This window comes from Canis lupus, chromosome 20, assembly GCF_003254725.2.
Source record: "Canis lupus dingo isolate Sandy chromosome 20, ASM325472v2, whole genome shotgun sequence".
Classification (NCBI taxonomy): Eukaryota; Metazoa; Chordata; class Mammalia; order Carnivora; family Canidae; genus Canis; species Canis lupus.
In genome coordinates, this window is record NC_064262.1 from 14,430,973 (window position 1) to 14,452,148 (window position 21,176).

The window sequence follows — 21,176 nt, forward strand, 5'->3', positions numbered from 1 at the left end:
GGGAAAAAAATAAGTTTCTGAGGCTTTCTTGACTTTTGATTGTGAAAAAACTATTTTGAACACAAGATGGCAGTAGACCATTAACTCTGAAAACAGGTCAAAGACTATCTGTTTGACTAGTTAAAGATAAACATGAAACGGATAGGGTTAGACAAGACTTGGCAAGGGCACATTCTTTCTATTATCCCATAGACCCTATGCTAACAGGTGAGTCTTTCTTAATATAAAACGCTTCCATGGAGTGAGATTCCTCTAGTTCTCCTGCCCCTCTGGCCTCTAACTCCTTTCAGTAGAAATGGTGAAATGGAGATAATCTAGTGCAATTTCCTCTTTTTCCTCAACTAAATACTAGAGAGATAAAATGATTTGTCTAAAGTGATGCAGCTAGGAAGCAACAGTTGGTTGGTTTTAGGTCCCCTGACTTCCAAACTAGTGCTTCTTCCACTCTACTAGAACTCCTTCAAGCACCTTGAAACTCCAGCCAGTTTCCTGTTCTCCAGGCAAATAGTGTTAGATAAATAGTCATCTGTCTTTTACATAATGACCCTTCATATAAAAATCATAGCACTGCCATCTATCCTTTTCTAAGTTAAGAGTATTGATTTCTTTGGCATTTTCTGAACACATGAAGGGTTTTTTTGTTTGTTTGTTTTGTATTTTTGAAAAGTTAATTAAAAAGTAGAATTGTGTCACTGAATCACTATAGAACCCTTCAGAAGTTCCTGAGGGGAAACAAGCATTCCAGAGGCGGGGCAGGATGGCGGAAGAGTGGTGTCCTCAACTCACCTGGTCCCACCAACTTACCTAGATAACTTTCAAAACATCCTGAACACCTATGAATTGGACCTGAGATTTAAAGAGCTGGAATGCTACAGGGAGAAAAGTTTTCACTTCTAACAAGGTAGGAAGGCAGAAAAAAATAAAAAAAGAATAAAGTAGGGGAGGGGATCTGTGACTAGCAGGGCTAAAGTGGACGATGAAAGCCTCCCGGACAGGAAAGCCCAGCCCTGGAAAAGCGGGAACTTTAAAAATCTGCGCTGGATTTTTCCTGATGGAAAAGTGCTTGCAGGGAAATCGGGCAGAATTGCAGGAGGGCCAGTGAAGCCTCAAGATTCCTGGTGTCACTATAAGACGAGGGGCACCCGGGGGAAAACACCACAAACTGCAGGCCGGTATATATATCGGTAAAGGGTGGAGCACCGTAGCCCTCGGGGCATTTGGAAGAGGCCAGTCGGTTAGACAGGCCGGCTCTGGATGGAGGTGGCTGTGCCCCTTTCCCTTCAGGAGCGGTGGCCCCCAGGAGCACAGTTCCAGCAAAACAAGGCACCCAAGTGGACAAAGCCAGCGATCCTGCGTTCCCCCTGGGACAGGCGGGACCGGGGAGGGCACAGGACAGTGAGAACTCTTCTGCCGCTGGGCACCCCGCAAGCTATGCAGATCAGCACACAGGCACCAGCCCCCAGGAGCATCTAAGCCAGTGTGGACAGGGAGACAGCGTTAGTTACAGGTGGGGAGCTGACTCTAGAGCTGAAGATCTGGCCACCACCATTGTTGTTTTTCATCCTTGTTTCACCTTGTGCCTTGGAGAGGTGGATTCCAACAAAGGAAACACAGGATAAACAGCTCACACTGAGCCCGGCACCAAGCCAGGGGAGGGACATCTCCACCCAGGCACAGACACCTGAGAATCACCACAGCAGATCCCTCCTCCAGAAGACCAGCTGGAAGAACAAGGGAAGAGCAACTTCTTGACCAAGCAGCGCTGGAAAGCTCCAGGCCCCAGAGAAAATAGAGGGAATATAGTATATAGAACTAGAGGGTCCTCCCCCCCCCCCCGCTTTTTTTTTCTTTATTCCATTACACTTTTTTTTTTTATCTCAGACTAAAAATCTCCAATATTTTTTCTCTTTTCCCACCTTAACTACAATATTTTACCAGCTCTTCAGTTTTAAGCTTTTTCCTTTTGACTTTCATATTTCTACAACTACATGTCCTAGATATATTTTTCACTTCTGGATTCCCTTCAGCATATTCAATTTAATTATGGGAGATATACAAGATACGGGTTTTTGTTTTGTGTTTTTTGCTTTCTCTGCCATGTTTTGTTTTACAATGGCGGAAGTTAATACCTCCAAAAACATGACCAGAATACACTCAGAACCAAGTGGAATACCATGCTGGTTCATTCTGTTAGATTATATTCTGTCTTCATTCCCTTTCTGCCCCCCACTTCTGTCTTATTTATGTTTTGGTGGTCAGTGTTGGGGCTTTCTATAAGTATAGCTGGTTTATATAAGTTGGGAATTGAGCATCTTCTAACATACAGAACAAAATACACTCAGAACCAAGAGGATCACCCTCTAGGATCCCTCAGGTAGACTGCATTCTTTCTCCACTACCACTTCTTCACCACCACAGTCCCCTCCCCTTTTTATCTTTTATCTTTTTCCTTTTTACTTTTTCTTTCATTTTTCTTTTTTCTTTTTTCTTCTTCTTTGGGGTTTTTGGCCTTTTTATTACTACATTGTTTTAAAATTTGTTTTTCTCGTTAGTGGTCCTTTTATTCTGTTCTGATCTTCTTTTCATTTTCTGGTCTCTGACCTCGTCAGAATCATGTGGGGTGGGATTTACTTAGGTCATGGTTGATATTTTTGACTCAGCCCACTCATACAGCTACTCTGCACTGAACAAAATGACTAGAAGGAATAATTTATCACAAAAGGAAGAATCAAACGGTACTCTCTGCCACAGAGTTACAGAATATGGATTTCAATTTGATGTCAGAAATCCACTTCAGAAGCACAATTACAAAGCTACAGGTGGCTCTGGAAAAAAGCATAAAGGACTCTAGTGACTTTGTTACTGCAGAATTGAGATCTAATCAGGCCGAAATTAGAATATTAAATGAGATGCAATCCAAACTGGATATCCTAACTGCTGGGGTTAATGAGGTGGAAGAAAGGGTGAGTGACATAGAAGACAGGTTGATGGTAAGGAAGCTAAGGAAAAAAAGAAAAAAAACAGCCCATGAGTAAAGGCTAAGGGAAATAAATGATAGCCTGAGAAGGAAGAATCTACATATAATTGGGGGTCCAGAAGATGCCAAGAGAGAGGGCCACAAAGTATGTTTGAACAGATCATAGCTGGGAACTTCCCTAATCTGGGGAAGGAAACGGGCATTCAGATCCAGGACATAGAGAGATTCCCCCAAAAAATATCAATAAAAACCATTCAAAACCTCCACATTTAATAGTGAAACTTACAAATTCCAAAGATAAAGAGAAAATCCTTAAAGCAGCAAGAGACAAGAGAGTGTTAACTTATATGGAGAGAGATATCAGATTAGCAGCAGACCTCTCCACAGAGACCTGGCAGGCCAGAAAGGGCTGGCAGGATATATTCAGGGTCCTAAATGAGAACATGCAGCCAAGAATACTTTATCCAGCAAGGCTGTCATTCAGAATAGAAGGAGAGATAAAGAGCTTCCAAGATAAGCAGTAACTGAAAGAATACGTGACCACCAAACCAGCTCTGCAAGAAATATTAAGGGGGACTCTGTAAAAGAAAGAGGAAGCCCAAAGAAATAATCCACAGAATGGGGACTGAAAACATAACGATGACACTGAATTCATATCTTTCAATACTTACTCTGAACATGAATGGGCTTAAATGATCCTATCAAAAGATGCAGGGTTTCAGACTGGGTAAAAAAGCAAGACCCATCTATTTGCAGTCTATAAGAGACTCATTTTAGACCTAAGGACACCTCCAGCCTGAAAATGAAAGGTGGAAAATCATTTACCATTCAAATGGTCCTCAAAAGAAAGCTGGGATAGCAATCATCATACCAAATAAAGTTTATACCAAAGACTATATAGTAAGAGATGAAGAGGAACACTATATCATACTTAAAGGGTCTATTCGACAAGACCTAACAATCATGAATATTTATGTTCCTAATGTGGGAGCTGCCAAGTATATCAACAATTAATAACCAAAGTAAAGAGATACTTAGATAATAATACAACTAATAGTAGGAGACTTCAACACTGGCACTTTCTGCAAATGACAGCTATTCTAAGCAGACCATCACCAAAGAAAAAAGGGCCTTAAAGGATACACCGGACCAAATAGATTTCACAGATATTTACAGAACTTGCCATCTGAACGCAACTGAATACGCATTCTTCTCAAGTGCACATGGAACTTCCTCCAGAATAGATCACATACTGGGTCACAAATCAGGTCTCAATTGATACCAAAGGATTGGGATTGTCCCCTGCATATTTTCAGATTACAATGCTAGAACTCAACCAGAAGAAGAAATTTGGAAGAAACTCAAAGACATGGAGGTTAAAGAGCATCCTACTAAAAGATGAATGGGTCAACCAGGAAATTAAAGAAGAATTAAAAAGATTCATGGAAACTAATGAAAATGAAGATACAACTGTTCAAAATCTTTGGAATACAGCAAAAGCGATTCTAAGAGGGGAAATACATCACAATACAAGCCTCCCTCAAAAAATTGGAAAAAACTCAAATACACACGCTAACCTTGCACCTAAAGGAATTGGAGAAAGAACAGCAAGTAAAACCTACACCGGGTAGAAGGGAGATAATAAAGATTTGAGCAGAACTCAATGAAATAGAGACCAGAAGAACTGTAGAACACAGGACGCCTGGGTGGCTCAGTGGTTTAGCACTTGCCTTCTGCCCAGGGGGTGATCCTGGAGTCCCGGGATCAAGTCCCACATCAGGCTCCCTGCATGGAGCCTGCTTCTCCCTCTGCCTCTCTCTCTCTCTGTGTCTCTCATGAGTAAATAAATAAAACCTTAAAAAAAAAAAAAACTGTAGAACAGATCAACAAAACCAGGAATTGGTTCTTTGAAAGAATTAATAAGATAGATAAACCCCTAGCCAGCTTTATTAAAAACAAAAAAGACTCAATAAAATCATGACTGAAAGAGATCACAACCAATACCAAAGAAATACAAATGATTTTAAAAACAGTGTGAGCAGCTATTTGCCCACATATTAGGCAACCTAGAAGAAACTGATGCATGTCTGGAAAACCACACATTACCAAAACTGGAACAGGAAGAAATAGAAACCTGAACAAGCCAATAACCAGCAAGGAAATTGAAGCAGTCATCAAAAACCTCCCAAGACACAAAAGTCCAGGGCCAGATGGCTTCTCAGGGAAATTCTATCAAGCGTTTAAAGAAGAAATAATACCTATTCAACTAAAGCTGTTCTGAAAGATCGAAAGGAACTGAATACTTCCAAACTCGTTTTATGAGACCAGCATCACCTTGATTCCAAAACCAAAGACCCCACCAAAAAAGAGAATTATAGACCAGTATCCCTGATGAACACGGATGCAAAAATTCTCATAAGATACTAGCCAATAGGATCCAACAGTACATTAAGAAGATTATTCACCATGACCAAGTGGGATTTATCCCTGGGATGCAAGGGTGGTTCAACACTCGTAAAACAATAAATGTGATAGATCACATCAACAAGAAAAAAGAACCATATGATCCTTTCAATAGATGCAGAGAAAGAGACACTTGGGTGGCTCAGCGGTTAAGCGTCTGCCTTTGGCTCTGGGCATGATCCTGGAGTGCCAGGATCGAGTCCCACATTGGGCTTCCTGCATGGAGCCTGCTTCTCCCTCTGCCTATGTCTCTGTGCATCTCTCTCTCTCTCTCTCTCTCTCTCTCTCTCTAAATGAGTGAATGAATGAATGAATAAATAAATCTTTTTTTTTTTTTAAGATAAATGCAGAGAAAGCATTTGACAAAATACAGCATCTGTTCCTGATCAAAACTCTTTTAGAGTGAAGGGATGGATAGAGGGAACATTCCTCAGTGTCTTAAGAGCCATCTATGAAAAGCCCACAGCAAATATCATTCTTAATGTGGAAAAGCTGAGAGCCTTTCCCCTAAGATTATGAATGTAACACTCTCATCACATTCAGCATAGTCCTAGAAGTCCTAGCCTCAGCAATCAGACAACAAAAAGAAATAAAAAGCATTCAAATTGTCATCGAGGAAGTCAAACTCTTCCCTCTTCACAGATGACATGATAGTGTACATAGAAAACCCAAAAGACTACACCCCAAGATTTCTAGAACTTATACAGCAATTTGGCAGTGTGGCAGTATACAAAATCAATGCCCAGAAATCAGTGGCATTTCTATACACTAACAGACTGAAGAAAGAGAAATTAAGGAATCAATCTCATTTACAGTTGCACTCAAAAGCATAAGATACCGGGGATCCCTGGGTGGCTCAGCGGTTTGGCGCCTGCCTTTGGCCCAGGGCGCGATCCTGGAGTCCCGGGATTGAGTCCCGCGTTGGGCTTCCGGCCTGGAGCCTGCTTCTCCCTCTGCCTGTGTCTCTGCCTCTCTCTCTCTCTGTCTATCATAAATAAATAAATAAATCTTTAAAAAAAAAAAAAAGCATAAGATACCTAGGAATAAACCTAACCAAAGAGGCAAAGGATCTATACCCTAAAAACTACAGAACACTTCTGAAAGACATTGACGGAGACACAAACAGATGGGAAAATATTCCATGCTCATGGATTGGAAGAATTAATATTGTGAAAATGTCTATGCTACAGGGCAATTTACACGTTCAGTGTAATCCCTATCAAAATACCATGGACTTTCTTCACAGTGTTGGAACAAATAATCTTAAAATTTGTGTGAAATCAGAAAAGACCCTGAATAGCCAGGGGAATATTGAAAAAGAAAACCAAAGCAGGGGGCATCACAATGCCGGATTTCAAGCTGTATTACAAAGCTGTGATCATCAAGACAGTGTGGTACTGGCACAAAAACAGACACATAGATCAATGGAACAGAATAGAGAATCCAGAAATGGGCCCTCAACTCTATGGCCAACTAATATTCGCCAAAGCAGGAAAGACTATCCACTGGAAAATGACAGTCTCTTAAATAAATCATTCTGGGAAAACTGGACAGCCACATGCAGAAGAATGAAACTAGACCATTCTCTTACATCACACACAAAGATAAACTCAAAATGGATGAAAGATCTAAATGTGAGACAAGAATCCATCAAAATCCTAGAGGAGAACACAGGCAACACCCTTTTTGAACTTGGCCACAGTAACTTCTTGCAAGATACATTTGAAGGCAAGGGAAACAAAAGCAAAAATGAACTACTGGGACTTAATCAGGATAAAAAGCTTCTGCACAGCAAAAGAAACAGTCAACAAAACTGAAAGATAACCTACAGAATGGGAGAAGATAATTGCAAATGACATGTCAGATAAAGGGCTAGTATCTGAGATCTATAAAGAATTTATTAAAGTCAACACCCAAGAAACAATCCAATCATGTAATGGGCAAAAACATGAATAGAAATTTCATCAAGACACACACACACATGGCCAACGAGCACATTCCGCACTTGTCATCAGGGAAATACAAATCAAAACTACAATGAGATACTACCTCACACCAGTGAGAATGGCAAAAATTAACAAGACAGGAAACAAATGTTGGAGAGGATGTGGAGAAGGGGGAACCCTCTTGCGCTGTTGGTAGGAATGTGAACTGGTACAGCCACTCTGGAAAACTGTGTTGAGGTTCCTCAAGGAGTTACAAATAGAGCTACCCTACGGCCTGGCAACTGTACTACAGGGTATTTACCCCAAAGATAGAGATACAGTGAAATGCCGGGACACTTGCACCCCAATGTTTATAGCAGCAATGTCCATAGTAGCCAAACTGTGGAAGAAGCCTCGATGTCCTTCAACAGATGAATGAATAAAGATGTGGTATATATCTACAATGGGATGAATCCCCACCATTTACTTTGACATGATTGGAACAGGAGGGTATTATGCTGAGTGAAGTAAGTCAATTGGAGGACAGTCATCCTATGGTTTCACTCATACGGGGAATATAAGATATAGTGAAAGGGATTATAAGGGAAAGGAGGAAAAATGGGAAAAATTAGAGGGAGATAGAACATGAGAGCTTCCTGACTCTGGGAAATGAACAAAGGGTAGTGGAAAGGGAGGTGGATGGGGGGGATGGGGTAACATCCTGGGTGACAGGCACTGAGGATGGCACTTGACGGGATGAGCACTGGGTGTTACACTATATGTTGGCAAACTTCAATAAAAGAAAAAAGAAAAAAAAATTCCTGAGGATTCCTTGTCATGTAGAGAGGAAGAGGAGATTCATGCCCTATTTGGAATTCTAGGACAAGTTCTCTTACCTGTCATAACTGAAACCAGTAATCATCTGAATTATTAGAATGGTCTCAACCTAATTTGAAAGTTTTTATTGCTCAACTTTATCATTAAAACCATTTTATAAGTTACATTTCATTGGTTTTTATAATAGTTATATAAATTATGTAACTCTAATCACAAAACAACTACTATAAGCACGTTGGGAAGAAACAAAGTACTTTTGTTAAAAACAAAACCCATCTGGTGGGAGAAGAACTAGCCCTGTGTGTATAGCAGACCCCCGAGCATGTCTAAGAAAAGGAGCAGAGAGTGTTGCTGAGTCCTGCAAGGCAATTCAGACAGCTGGTACCACAGACTGATTATTAAAAGGATCAATAAGCTAGTTTTTCAGTATCATTAATGTTTTTATCGTAATGCAATAAAATCTTACAGAATAGTTGAGTTAAACATCATTCTTAATTTAGTTGCTGATGACCTTGAAGAAGAATCAGATTTCTAAACATTTCTGTAGAATGGTGTACACTTTTGTTTTAAAAATATGATTCTAAGTATTTGTGTTCATGTGACAGGTGAAGAAAATAGAGGTTTTATTTGTTTTTATTGAGCTTTAGTAATAGAAGAATATTTGAATATAGTTTGAACATGTTTGTTTTTTTTTTTTAACATTTTCAGAAGTCATGCAGACATAAATTTGAGCTTGCAGGAAGAAATGAAGTTAGTGAAATGAGTCTAACCGAGTTAGCCATTTTCATTTAATAAATTAGTAGAAGTATCAAAATTTCATTCCTAACTTTTTGTGGGTTAAGGCAGTAATTAATATGAAAAACCACTTGAGATTTTCTAAACATAATAATAAAGCAGAGACTTTAATATACTGAACTTTGTGTGACAGTGATTTCTTCCAACATTTGAATGTGCTAATACATTCAACATTGTAAGAGCTATATACTCTAGGAGATATGCTTCAAAAGAAAGTAGCTCATAGGTACAATGTTCCTGTTGGCATTTGTTCATGATAAATGTTTGCAGTTATGATATTCTCAAGTAGCAGTCTGAAAATGATGAGTTCACTCTCGTGGGAGTTTAATTTTTAGGTTAAAAAAAGTAATATGCATATTTTGATTCTTTGAGTTTTCAAATTAAATGAGAAAGAAAAAATGCACATAGAAATACAGGCTGCGTGAAATTTTATAGTCTTATTTTAACTATCCACATAAATGAGTTCTTGATTTGCTATTGCTTTCTCTACTTACTCCTTCAGTTAGATTAGACTTAGAAGAGGGGACAAGTGTTAAGAGCCAGGAAGCAAATGGGAAACTGGGAGGGGTGAGGTGTGTAAGAATGTCTAAGAAACGAATTTAGAAGTATCAAGCAGTAGTAGATGGTTGTATTTTGATTTTTCAAATTTTGTTTCATTAGTAAACTGTATATTTATCTGAAATATACAAATCTTCCTTTGCATTTCACATGAGATTGAAAACCTATGCTTTAGATTATCTTTGATTTTAACTTTGGTATGATTTCTAAAATACGGTATTTTCTGAAAATTCTTATTACATCTTAAATCGGCATCTAATAAATATGTTTAAAAAAGAAAACTGAAAATCTTAGTATTTAAAATTACCCAAAATGTTTAGAAACTTAATAGTTTGAGTTAGTGTATTTTAAAAATGAACACCATGCTTGGTTCTCTTTATTTTAGAATCCAGCAAGCTAAAGTGCAAATTCTTCCTGAATGTGTGTTGCCTTCAACCATGTCTGCAGTTCAGTTAGAATCCCTCAATAAATGCCAGATATTTCCTTCAAAACCTGTCTCATGGGAAGACCAGTATTCATGTAAATGGTGGCAGAAATACCAGAAGGTGAGAAACTGATTTTTTATGCATCTTCAAAATATGAAGACAGGTTGCTTTTTTTTACTGTATTTAAGAAAGGCATATAAACAACACTCGTGCTTCATTCCCCAGACACCTTCTGTGGTAATACTCTAGCTGCATTTGATCAAAGCTAGAGCTTCTGAAAATTTCATGGGCAGCTACTTATGTAAAACAGTTTGCAGAAATAGTAAAATGTCACAGTCCTTAAGGTGTTCTTGCTATTACGCTTGTCAGTTGTGTATTAGTTAATAGCTTGTGATCTTAGTTCTGGAGGAGTCTCTTAATAAATTTCTTATAATCAGATCAGGTGTTTGGCTCTTGAATCATAAATACATTACCTTAAAGAAGAGTTTCAAGTAGCACATAGTAGTAGTGTGTCTCAGTTCTTCTGGACTTCTGAAAGAAAAGCTTTTTAGCTCTTTATACAATATGGGTTGACACCACAAAAAATGGCTGTTAAAGCACTGCTTGTTTGGACATTAATTCTTACACATATCCTTCTGGTGAGATCACTATTAGAGAAAAATTGATGAAGCCTGTTTCTACTCATTTTTGAGATGTATCAGTTTTGAGTATAAAATAGCTAATATTTATGATTTCTGCCTAAAGTAAATGATTACTAGTTTTTAAATTTAGGAAAAATAGGCTCTTTGAGGTTTATCTTCTTAAAACATGGAGATGATGTCTATTTTAACCTGAAAAATCATCCATTAATCAGCCATATTCTTTGTCAAGTAGTGCAGGTTTTAATTTTGAGTAAATTAGCATAGGATCCTAATTTGATATAAATATGGATAGTTGATACAGAGTCTTATACACTAATCAGTGTACTACCACTTTTAATGTTCTTGAGGTAGAATTCATCCAGTTTTCAGAGAGGACTTTGTGAGGATGGTTGCTTGGGGGGCAGTAGGCTCATAACCAGGTGTCTATAGGTTTCTTGCTTTTGTTAATATGTATCTCAGGTGGACAATTTGAGGCATGCTTTTGTGTGTTTTAACAAGTGTTTCTAAGAAGAATCTAATAAAGTTAGATTGCTTAAGGATTCCCATGCAACCTTGACTCTAATATTTTTGAAGGTTTTACAGATAATGCCATAAGTTTGCAGGCAACTTTTGTATAGCTAGGCAGTCCTTCTTTTTTCAACCCTGATACAAACACTTTAAATATATTTTTACCCTTATCTTAGTTTAGTGGTAGAACAGTGGAAGATTTTGTTGTCTTGGTCATTTTAAATCTCAGTATTGAAATAAGTATGTCAGAGTCAGCTCTGGGGTACGTGGGCTCCAAGGGAGTGGCTTTGGAGTTACTAAGTCATATAATGCCTAATAGTATATACGTTCAGCACCAGTTGGTACCAGGATGTTATGGGGCAAGGAAACTGCATCAAGATACTACCTGTTTATCGTCCCAGTATTTAGACCATTGTGTATTTCAACTATGCAGGTTTTTTTTAGGGGATACTAAGTATTTTGGTTTATATCATTCTTCTGCACTAAAATTGGTTGTTAAAAATCAACCATTAAAAAATCCTAATTTAAAAAAAAAATCCTAATTTAACTCTGCTTCATAAAGTGGTAAGCATAGGGTGAGAGTGACTGTAGTTCGTTCCTGCCTTAAATACTGTGTTGGTGGTGGGTCCTGTCTTTGGGATCTTGCTCTCTCAAACCTGGACATGATGAGTTACACAAATAAGACTGCTTTTTTTTTTTTTTCCACTCTAATTTTTGTGTGAATTACCGATTGAGTTCTTCCTGTTCTGTGGCTGAAGCACCTTAGCTTGTTCACAGCAAATTCCGACTTAGGCATTTGCAACAGGGCTGTTGCTGGCTTACCACAAGCAAGGAGAGCCAGACATGCAAAGACCAAGGAAGCACGTTTTCTTGGAACCAGGTCCTTTCCCCTGCTGTCCTACTTCCCCGTAGTCGTAGAAGTAAATTCTAAACTCTAAAACAGTAGCACTGAGTTACTTCCGTATTCACAGTCACCAAGGACTAAACAGAAGGTGCTAAGGAAGAAGCATAAAAGGTTTTAGGAAATACAATCCTTTTATCCCATGTATTTTTCAGATTGTTAAATGCATTCCCTTGCTTAAAATTTGAGTAAAGTTTGTTAGGTCCTGAGATTTGGGTTTAGATTACTAGGCCAAGAAAAACTGCTAGCTGATCTATTTTGGACTGCAGATGACCTACAAACTCTGTTCTACTTTAGAAAGAGGGCTCTGAGCCATGCACAAAGTGAAGGGAAAGGGGACAGTTGATGGCCGTCCCTGGTGGGGGCTCCCTGTGCATTAGAACTGTTTCAGTGGTTTGGCTTTCTGTGCCTCTTACCATAGGACTGGGTTATATAACCCGCTTGTCTTTAGATGGACCTAAGGCTCAGTTCACTCCATTTGTAGAGTTCATTCACATCTGCCTCGTACTTCCCGCCAGGATCTGAAGCAGCGCATCTGTTCGTCTCTAGGTCTGAGAGAGGTAGTTAGATAGTCAGAATTGGGAGATGCTTCCATGATTCTAAGCCAACCCAAGTGTATCAGGTTACCCCACACTTTTTCAGCATAAATGATTCTTAAGGGGATCCCCAGGTGGCTCAGCGGTTTAGCAGCCTGCCTTTGGCCCAGGGCACGATCCTGGAGTCCCAGGATCGAGTTCCACGTCGGGCTCCCAGTGTGGAGCCTCTCTCTCTCTCTCTCTCTATGTCTATCATGAATAAATAAATAAATCTTTTAAAAAAATGATTCTTAAGGCATCCAGGCATGTAGCCTTCCTGAGGTGTATTCAGTTAACCTTGAAACTGCACACACTTCTCTCTTCACATTTCCCATTGAGAACTGCATATTCCAAATGACATAAAATGAGGCTTCCACAAGTATTCCTGTGTCATCTTCCATTTTGACAGGGATGCATCAGAGATGTCCCTAATCACTAAGGAGTTAGGCCAGTATAATCAGGAAACTCTTCCAGGGATCCCTGGGTGGCGCAGCGGTTTAGCGCCTGCCTTTGGCCCAGGGCGCGATCCTGGAGACCCGGGATCAAATCCCACGTCGGGCTCCCGGTGCATGGAGCCTGCTTCTCCCTCTGCCTATGTCTCTGCCTCTCTCTCTCTCTGTGACTATCATAAATAAATAAAAATAAAAAAAAAAAAAAGGAAACTCTTCCAAAACTCACTTCCATCTGGAAATGTTCCTTACTTTGTGATTCCATCTTTGAAACTAGTATTTACTTCTTTCCTTTCCTATCACCGTGTCTTTCACTCCTCACTGGGTTTACTGTAGTGGGGTTCTCACAGTGAGGAAACTTTTCTTTAACCTATTTGGGAGTATGACAAACATTTTTAAATGCACTCCCTCCTTACCCAGGGTATCTCTTCATTCCTTTATACAGCCCTACTGTGTTCATCAGAAAAGAGTTGAATATGAAATCTAAAAAAAAAAAAAAAAAAGACATGTGAAAACAAATTAAGGAAGTGATTGATGCTTATCTTTATCTTTACAGTCTCACTAAATTTATAAGCCACGCTCCTACAGAGCAGGGAAGAACTGAACACTGATTCTCCAGTGTGGGCTCACGTGCTAGTTTGTAAGTCTGCCAGAGTTTCTAAGTCTGCCAGTTTCTCTATGAAGATGCAAATGCTCCCATTTCATTCAGTTTTCTTATGTAAAAGGATACATACTATCCTGGACCTTATTCTCTCTTATAGGAGATTCTTCTGTATCGGCTTTTGGAGCACTGCTTCCTTGTTGATAAAGCAGCACGGTGTTCTCTTGTATGGCTGCACTATAATTTATATAACCAACTCCTTGTGGATGATAGGTATACAAAAGACCTTTCTTCAGTGTATATGATAAATTTTGATAAGTGGGATTATTGGATTAGAGGAAAACTGCGTTTGTAATTTGGACAGATATTTTCAGAGTGCCTCCCTCATGAGGTTGTTCCTGTATATACCCTGATATGAGCTTCACAGACAATGTAGTGTCCAACTTAATTTTTGCTGATCTGATACGTAAAGTATAGAATCTTTTTGGAGGTTTAATTTTAATTTCTTTGGATATGAATGAAGGGTAACATTTTGTGTTGAGTAGCAATTTGTATTTCCTTTATTAGGAAGTATGTGTTCATAGTACTTGCCCTTTGTAGAATTTTAGAAGTTCTTCATACATTAGGAAACTTACCCCTTTATCTGTAATTATTAGGTTCCAAACATTCTTCCTGGTTTGTGATTTGTCTTTTGACCTTTGGCGTCCTGTGGAAAGGGTTTATTTTCCCCTAAGTAGTTGAATGTACCCTTTTTTGTTAATGCTTCTCTATCTGAATTATAGCCAGAAGGGACTTCTCTGTGCAGAGGAATCTTTATTTAAAAAAAAAATTAAAAATGTAATATTTTATTTTTGATTGTTGAAACAAAATAAAAACTTTGAAGGTTTTTATCCACATATGGTTTATTCCAGTATGAATTTAACTCTTTTTTTCCCAGATGGCTCCCCAATGTCCTGTTAGCATTTTCTGCAATGCACGTATTTCCTTTCACTGATACAACCAGATATCCTATAGACCAAATTCATGATTTTTTCTTCTGCTTTGTTGTCAGTCTATTTGTGTGCCTTCACAATACTGTTAGGACTGTAGACAATTTATAATTTTTGTGACTAAAAATATGACCGGTAACCCCCTTACTAGTGTTCTCTTTTTTCAAGGTTTTTGTGGCTACTCTTGTTTTACCTTTCCATAGGAATTTCAAAATCTGTTTTTGTCTTGTCCCGGAATATTATTAATAGGAGCACTAAAACATTAACATTTGTTGCCTATTTTTATATTAAAGGAGAAAAAAGTCTTGAAGCTTAGGCCATGTGTAGTCAGGGACTTCCGCAGACAGAATTGTGATTTCCCAGGCATACATTTTATCCTTGTAGTTATATGTATCTGCCATGAGAGTGCAGAGTGTCATTCCATTCCACTTTTTTATAAGCAAGTAGTAATGTGGTAAATGAAGGAATGAAACAAAAACTAGTAGCTTTTGAATTACTTAAATTATTATTATTTACATTGCTGATTGTGATGGGATTTAATACAATAAATGACCACCTTTGGTTACCATGTTTATCAGTGGTGATGATTTACTATTCAAGTTTAGCCTTTTGCATTACTCTTCCAATTTCATTGCACTTCAAAGAGCCATTTAAGTAGAGTTTCACATTTTTTTTTTTTTTTACATTCCACATTGTTGGAAGGCAAAGCTGGAGCTATAGTTATGAAGCTTAAAAATGGAAGAATGTGATGGATTACCCTTCAGGTAACAGAAATTTCATTTTAAGGACCTTTCTGCCTGCTTTCAATAGTAAATCCTCTTCCCAGAGTGAATATTTCTTCACTAGAGAATCATTCATTGGTCACTTTTAAGCACTTAACTTTTGGGCTAGTATTAAAAATTTTTTGGAGGTAGAGCCCTTTTATGAAGTAAGTTGTGGACTGATATATGTGAAGAATGCCCATAAGATGCTAGAACAACATACACTATTACCCAGATAGAAGACAGGAGCCTCTGCTATTGTGCCAAAAATGTAAATTGGACTTTTAAATTTGAGATATCGAAACACTTAATTTTGGGCATTTGCCCTGTAAAAGCTAGCTAGTCAATTTTTTCAGTTTGTATAATTGACTGTATAAAGCACATTACAAATATTAAGGATAAATATACTTAATGATTTGTAAATAGAACTTTAGAATCTGTCAAGATAATCCTGATAAAGACTTGTTATTGGCCTTCTCACTTTAAAAAGTTTCAGAACTGAGACACTGGAGTTTCAGCATAGTCACATTCACAATGCATGTGTGGGCAGCAGGGCACACGGTTAACCATCCTGGCCATCCTGACACTCTGCACTGCTCTTAGTATACTAGTGTGTCACATTCTGTTCTCTTTATGTTATGGGGAGGAATGTTTATATTTGAATAAATTGGTGTAGTTTCTCTTTATCTCGACCTGCGTGCCAAATAAAATTATATGCTTTTATATTACAAAAATGATCATTCTCCCATCATTCTAAGTGTATATTAATAACTGAATTGGGAGTGTGTAGTGTTTGTCAGCCAAACTGAAGCTTCTTTGTATTTTTGTCATTTTGTAAATCTCAGTATATACCACTAGAAGTAAGCTTCTCTGCACTAGAGTGTATGCTCCACAGGACAATGATTTTAGTCTTTGTTTTAATCACTGGTATGCCCCAAATGCATAAAGGTAATGCCTGACACATACTGGTTGCTCAAAATATTTTTTTGAATATTCAAATAACGGTTAGAGTCAGACTCTGCATGCACAGCCTAGCAGCTTCCCACTTGCGAACTGTGACCTTAGGCAAGTTTTACCATCCTTCTGTGCCTGTTTCCTTATCTTTAGAACAGGATGATAATGCTACCAAACAATTTTTGTAAGATAGGTACAGTGGTCTCCATTGCTATTACTGAGTAGTCAGGGTTACCTGATAGATTGCTTTAGCATTTTTTTTTATTCTGTGTTTATTCTGTAGCATTTATTTGAACTGTGATGAAAATCCTTAAACTTAAGTTTTTGTCTTAAATGTAAATACTGGAGAGTAACTTAAGTGTCTTATGTTCTGGCTCCTCTGGCTTAAATCACTTTTCGAACATTTACGTGGAGGCCAGTCCCAGACTCATCTTTTGATAGCTTCAAATATAAGGATTATATCTAACCAAAAATTCTTCTCACCAAAGAATCCATTCATTGGTTTGAGCTTCCATTCATGAGCCTTGAAAAACAAATCGATCTTCATCCATGTAGTAGCTCCCTAAAATATTTAAAAATAATTACCATGACCCCTTGAGAGGCAGCTCCAAACCAAACATCCCTAAAGCAAACTCTTGATCTCCTCTTAGCACCCTGGCCCCTGACAATCGAAGTTCCCATTTCTGTCACAGATGGAGAACATCATTGTCCCATCTTAGATTCTGGAGGTCTTCAAGCATTAAGATTGCAGGAAGAGTAGGATGTGAGCTCTGCAGGACATTGGTTAGACTGTAACTGTCAACCAAGTCCCCCAAATCTTTCCTACATGTGTCTTGTATTCATGTTTCCCCATCTCATACCTATCACTTGGTCTTGTATGTGCAAGCATAGGATTTCCCTTTCATTTTGTTAAATCTTATAGCTTACTTAAGAGTTCTACACTGGGACAGTCCATTTTGAGCCACCTTTCCCCCTTTCCCACCCACTTTTCATGTGTCATGTCCGATGTCAAGTAACAGTTTACAAAATTATGAGTGTCTGTATAGATGTAGGTTTTTCTTTATTGGGAAAGATGTAATCACATTCTTTATAGGTTTGATATGCCTTGTTTGCTCAGTTGGAGCATATCCTCTCCTATATACATACACAACAATGTATTTATTGTTCCTTGACATTTAGGTTGTTTCCATTTTGTTGCTGTGAACAGCATTACTGCAATATATTCTCTCAATCATATTTTTGTGTCCTATAGAGAACACTTCTCTTTCCAAACTTTCTTGGTAGTTTTTATACATTTATTTTTCTAGGTGAACTTTAACTTCTACTTCTAAATTCCAATCTCATTGGTATTACATTGAATATTACATTGAATATATACTTGAGGACTGATGACATCTTAATAATTACTGAGTCTTTCCATCAAATATAGAAATTCTAGTGGAATTTAAGTATAATTCACATTTTTCTTTGGATTTAGACATACTTTCATTTAGATTCCAAAATACATCTGGAAGACATACCCAGTGGTTTTCCCCCTTTTCCTGAGTTCTATGAAGTCAGGACTTAAAATCATGTTGCGTCTCAACTGTATGATCATTATTTCCTTGGAATTGCCTCACCTATGTTTGCCTCTGCTGTAATTCAGTTGAATGCTATTTAAAGTTTTACACAAAGACCACCTGGATGATTTTTGGGTTTTCACTGTATGTACTGAACAAGTAATAGTATAAAAGCAGATGATGTAGTCAACAGAAATCTGCTTAGCCACTCTTTAAGTTCATCTTAATTTTACAAAGTTTGCTTGGCATTGAAATTTTAAACTTGGGACCCCCGGGTGGCTCAGTGGTTGAGGGTCTGCCTTCAGCTCAGGGCGTGATCCCAGAGTCCAAGAATCGAGTCCTGCCATCAGGATCCCTGCAGGGAGCCTGCTTCTCCCTCTGCCTATGTCTCTCATGAATAAATAAATAAAATCTTTTACATTTAAACTTTGCCAGTTAAGAACAATTCTAGTTGCAATATAAATTGAAAGATACAAAAACATGATTATCAAATTTTTAATAGAAAATCATCTGTTACAGGTTTATCTACAAAATGCTCCATATTTTTGAAATTAGAAAATCTTTTCCAGGGCCAGAATTGTCTTCAAATATTTTTCTACCATAAGAATCCTTAGAGTTTTTTTAAATGGCTTTTTTTGTTTGTTTGTTTCAGAGAAAGTTTCATTGTGCAAATTTGACTTCATGGCCTCGCTGGCTGTATTCCTTATATGATGCTGTAAGTATTACCTTGTACATTTTGTTTCTATGGTTCTACCATGATTAAGGGTCAATAGAACAAAACCTAGGCTTTCATACTTCATGGTATCTCATTTTCAGAGCAAATGCCATCCTTTACATTTAGGTAGAACATGAAGGAATCAGATACTACTGGATTTCCTTTGCCTTTAATCTATAGAATTTTTCACTTTCCCAGTTTCTAGTGGCTTATAAACTCAGGACAAGATGAGGCGTTTTAGGGTCTATTAAGGATGTGAAGTGTGGTAAGTGGTAGGTAAATTTAGAAAATTAAAGAATCCCGTAACAATGTTTTGTTTTTCTTCCCTAAACGAATATATGAACTTTATCTCCTGATCCTGTTAGTCTACTACATCTGCAAGTGTTTTTGCTCCTCAAATTGTAATACTTAGGCATCACGACACCTTGCAAAAGTTAGACTGGAATTGTTCAAAGAATATGGGTTTTAGACACAAGGCCTGTGTTCAGCGCTTGATTTCTATAATTTTCTATGTGGTTTGGGACCAATTATCTAAATAAATTGAATTTAGAAATGGGGATAATGGTAGTTATTTTGTGTTAGTCATTTCCCTTAGTGAATTGCCTCACCCACAGATGTGGAATCTTGCTTGGGAAGACTAAACACTGAAGGTTGAGCATTTATTATACACACAACACTAAAGGAAACTACAGTTCACTCCACCCTGCAGCAGCTTTGGGCCATTAACAAATACACAACAGACAAGTATTGTTTGCGGACATTTGTGAAAAGATCGTACGCACTCTTGTGTACTGTAGGTGCCAAGTAGGTATGTAGCTAGGTATGTAGCAAGTGCTCATGAAGTGTATAGGAACCACGCTCTACAGAGTCAGAAACCTATCCTGGAAAGGGAGAAGAGAGGCAAATTCCACATAGTTGGTAAAAGAACACCTAGAAGGCAGTGAGTCAGGATCATGTGCCACTGGGAAAGAGACAGTTGAGGAGTGAGGCCTGGACATGTGCTCAGCAGCACATGAGCTGGGCTTTAATCATTTAAAGCATAAGAATACAGACACTTTTAAACAGGGACTCAGATTTTAGTACACAGAGTGGGGACTAAAAATGCTACCATATTGGTTTTATTAAAGAACTGAAAATCTGACAGTAAATTGTAAAAAGTCTGTGAACATTATTTTGGCTTTTACTTTAAACAAGGAAACTTTAATGGATAGAATCAAGAAACAGCTACGTGAATGGGACGAAAATCTAAAAGATGAGTCTCTTCCTTCAAATCCAATAGGTATGAGAAGTCAGCTTTCTTCCTATGGCCTTTGATGTTTTACTACATTATTTTTCTGTTTACTACATTATTTTTCTGTTTAATGAAATAAAAAATTTTAGTTTAATATTTTTATTTGCTCTGAAAAGCATACATATTTGTTTTGAGCATTTTATAAAATGAGTAACAAAGTTATTAAATTTTGTGAGCCCTTTAAACTTAAGCAGTTTTCTTATCAAGTTCAAATTGCAGTAAATGGTGCACATCCAAAAACTTGAGTATCAGGACTCTCCTGTTCTTTGAGATGGCTTTAAAAAGGACCCTCGTTCTAAGACTTAAGTACATATAACCTCTTGTTTATTAGGTACAGTTACTGTAGCCATTTTTCTAGTCTTTTAGCAAACTGATTTCTTCTAACCTGTGTTTGATTTCATGTTTAAAAGACAAAAACAAAAACCTGTCGATAAAAGAGAAACTCAAACCTCAGGGCACAGCAACAGCTCTCTCTGGAGCTCGCCTGCTTTCACATTTTTTGCTTCAATAAACTTTCCCTCCTGTACTGCTAAAAAATAATAAGAAAGAGGTTTCTAAATCCAATTATGGGAAAAGAATATATACTCGATAGCTAGTGTATTTTAATTTTGATTATAATTATGTCAAATACATTCTTTGGGATCCCTATAGCGAGGCTTTATTTCAAAAAGACATCATTATCTGATTCATAGGTCATCTGATACTTACCTGCTTCAGAAATTTAAAACTTGAAAAACCACTATGTCTTTAAGATTTTTCTTACAGAGTAGCTGCTTGTCTTCCTATTGATGATGTATTAAGGATTCAGCTCCTTAAAATTGGTAGTGCCATCCAACGACTTCGCTGTGAACTAGATATTATGAATAAAGTGAGTAAAGTGACCATGTTCATGACACCCGTATTTTAGGCATGATTATCTATGGAATCCAGTTATGTAGTCATGTAATTAGAAAACTGGTTGTTTTGCTAGTTTCACATGATTCAAAGGATAATTAAGACATTTCATTTGGGATCATACACTCAGATTGTTTTTACAGCCTTCAGACATTTAGAGTTTGTGAAAATACTTGATTTCCACTTGGAGCATCTGTGGTTATATGTATCTGTCACTTTTTTTCGTACAGTCATTAGTTTTGTGAGTGAATATGTGTCACTTCAGAGTTTTTCTTGGTCCTGCTTTAAAATTCTTTTTTTGGATGATTGGAAGGAAAACATATTTAGAGAGATCAATACTTCAAAGAAATTTCTTGATG

The 21,176-nt window shown here is 37.7% G+C and overlaps 1 protein-coding gene and 1 long non-coding RNA gene across 7 annotated transcripts in view; one reads left to right on the forward strand and one right to left on the reverse strand.

The window, feature by feature from the left end:
* The window catches only part of CRBN (cereblon), a 33,021-nt gene that overhangs the window by 8,546 nt on the left and 3,299 nt on the right, over positions 1-21,176 (forward strand). For all 5 annotated transcript variants that reach the window (XM_025451325.3, XM_025451333.3, XM_025451336.3 and 2 more), the window contains 4 exons: positions 9,941-10,100; positions 18,570-18,632; positions 19,827-19,911; positions 20,676-20,791. In XM_025451325.3, the coding sequence (XP_025307110.1) occupies positions 9,941-10,100; positions 18,570-18,632; positions 19,827-19,911; positions 20,676-20,791 (424 nt within the window). The remainder of the gene's footprint in view (positions 1-9,940; positions 10,101-18,569; positions 18,633-19,826; positions 19,912-20,675; positions 20,792-21,176) is intronic.
* LOC125753163 (uncharacterized) lies at positions 10,099-20,769 on the reverse strand. Of its 2 annotated transcripts, XR_007404304.1 has the most exons (5): positions 20,632-20,769; positions 16,842-16,920; positions 14,290-14,465; positions 13,470-13,536; positions 10,099-12,580 (listed from the first exon to the last, which is right to left on the reverse strand). It is a non-coding gene; the product is annotated as an uncharacterized LOC125753163 (long non-coding RNA). The 2 variants fall into 2 exon arrangements; XR_007404305.1 differs by lacking the exon at positions 14,290-14,465.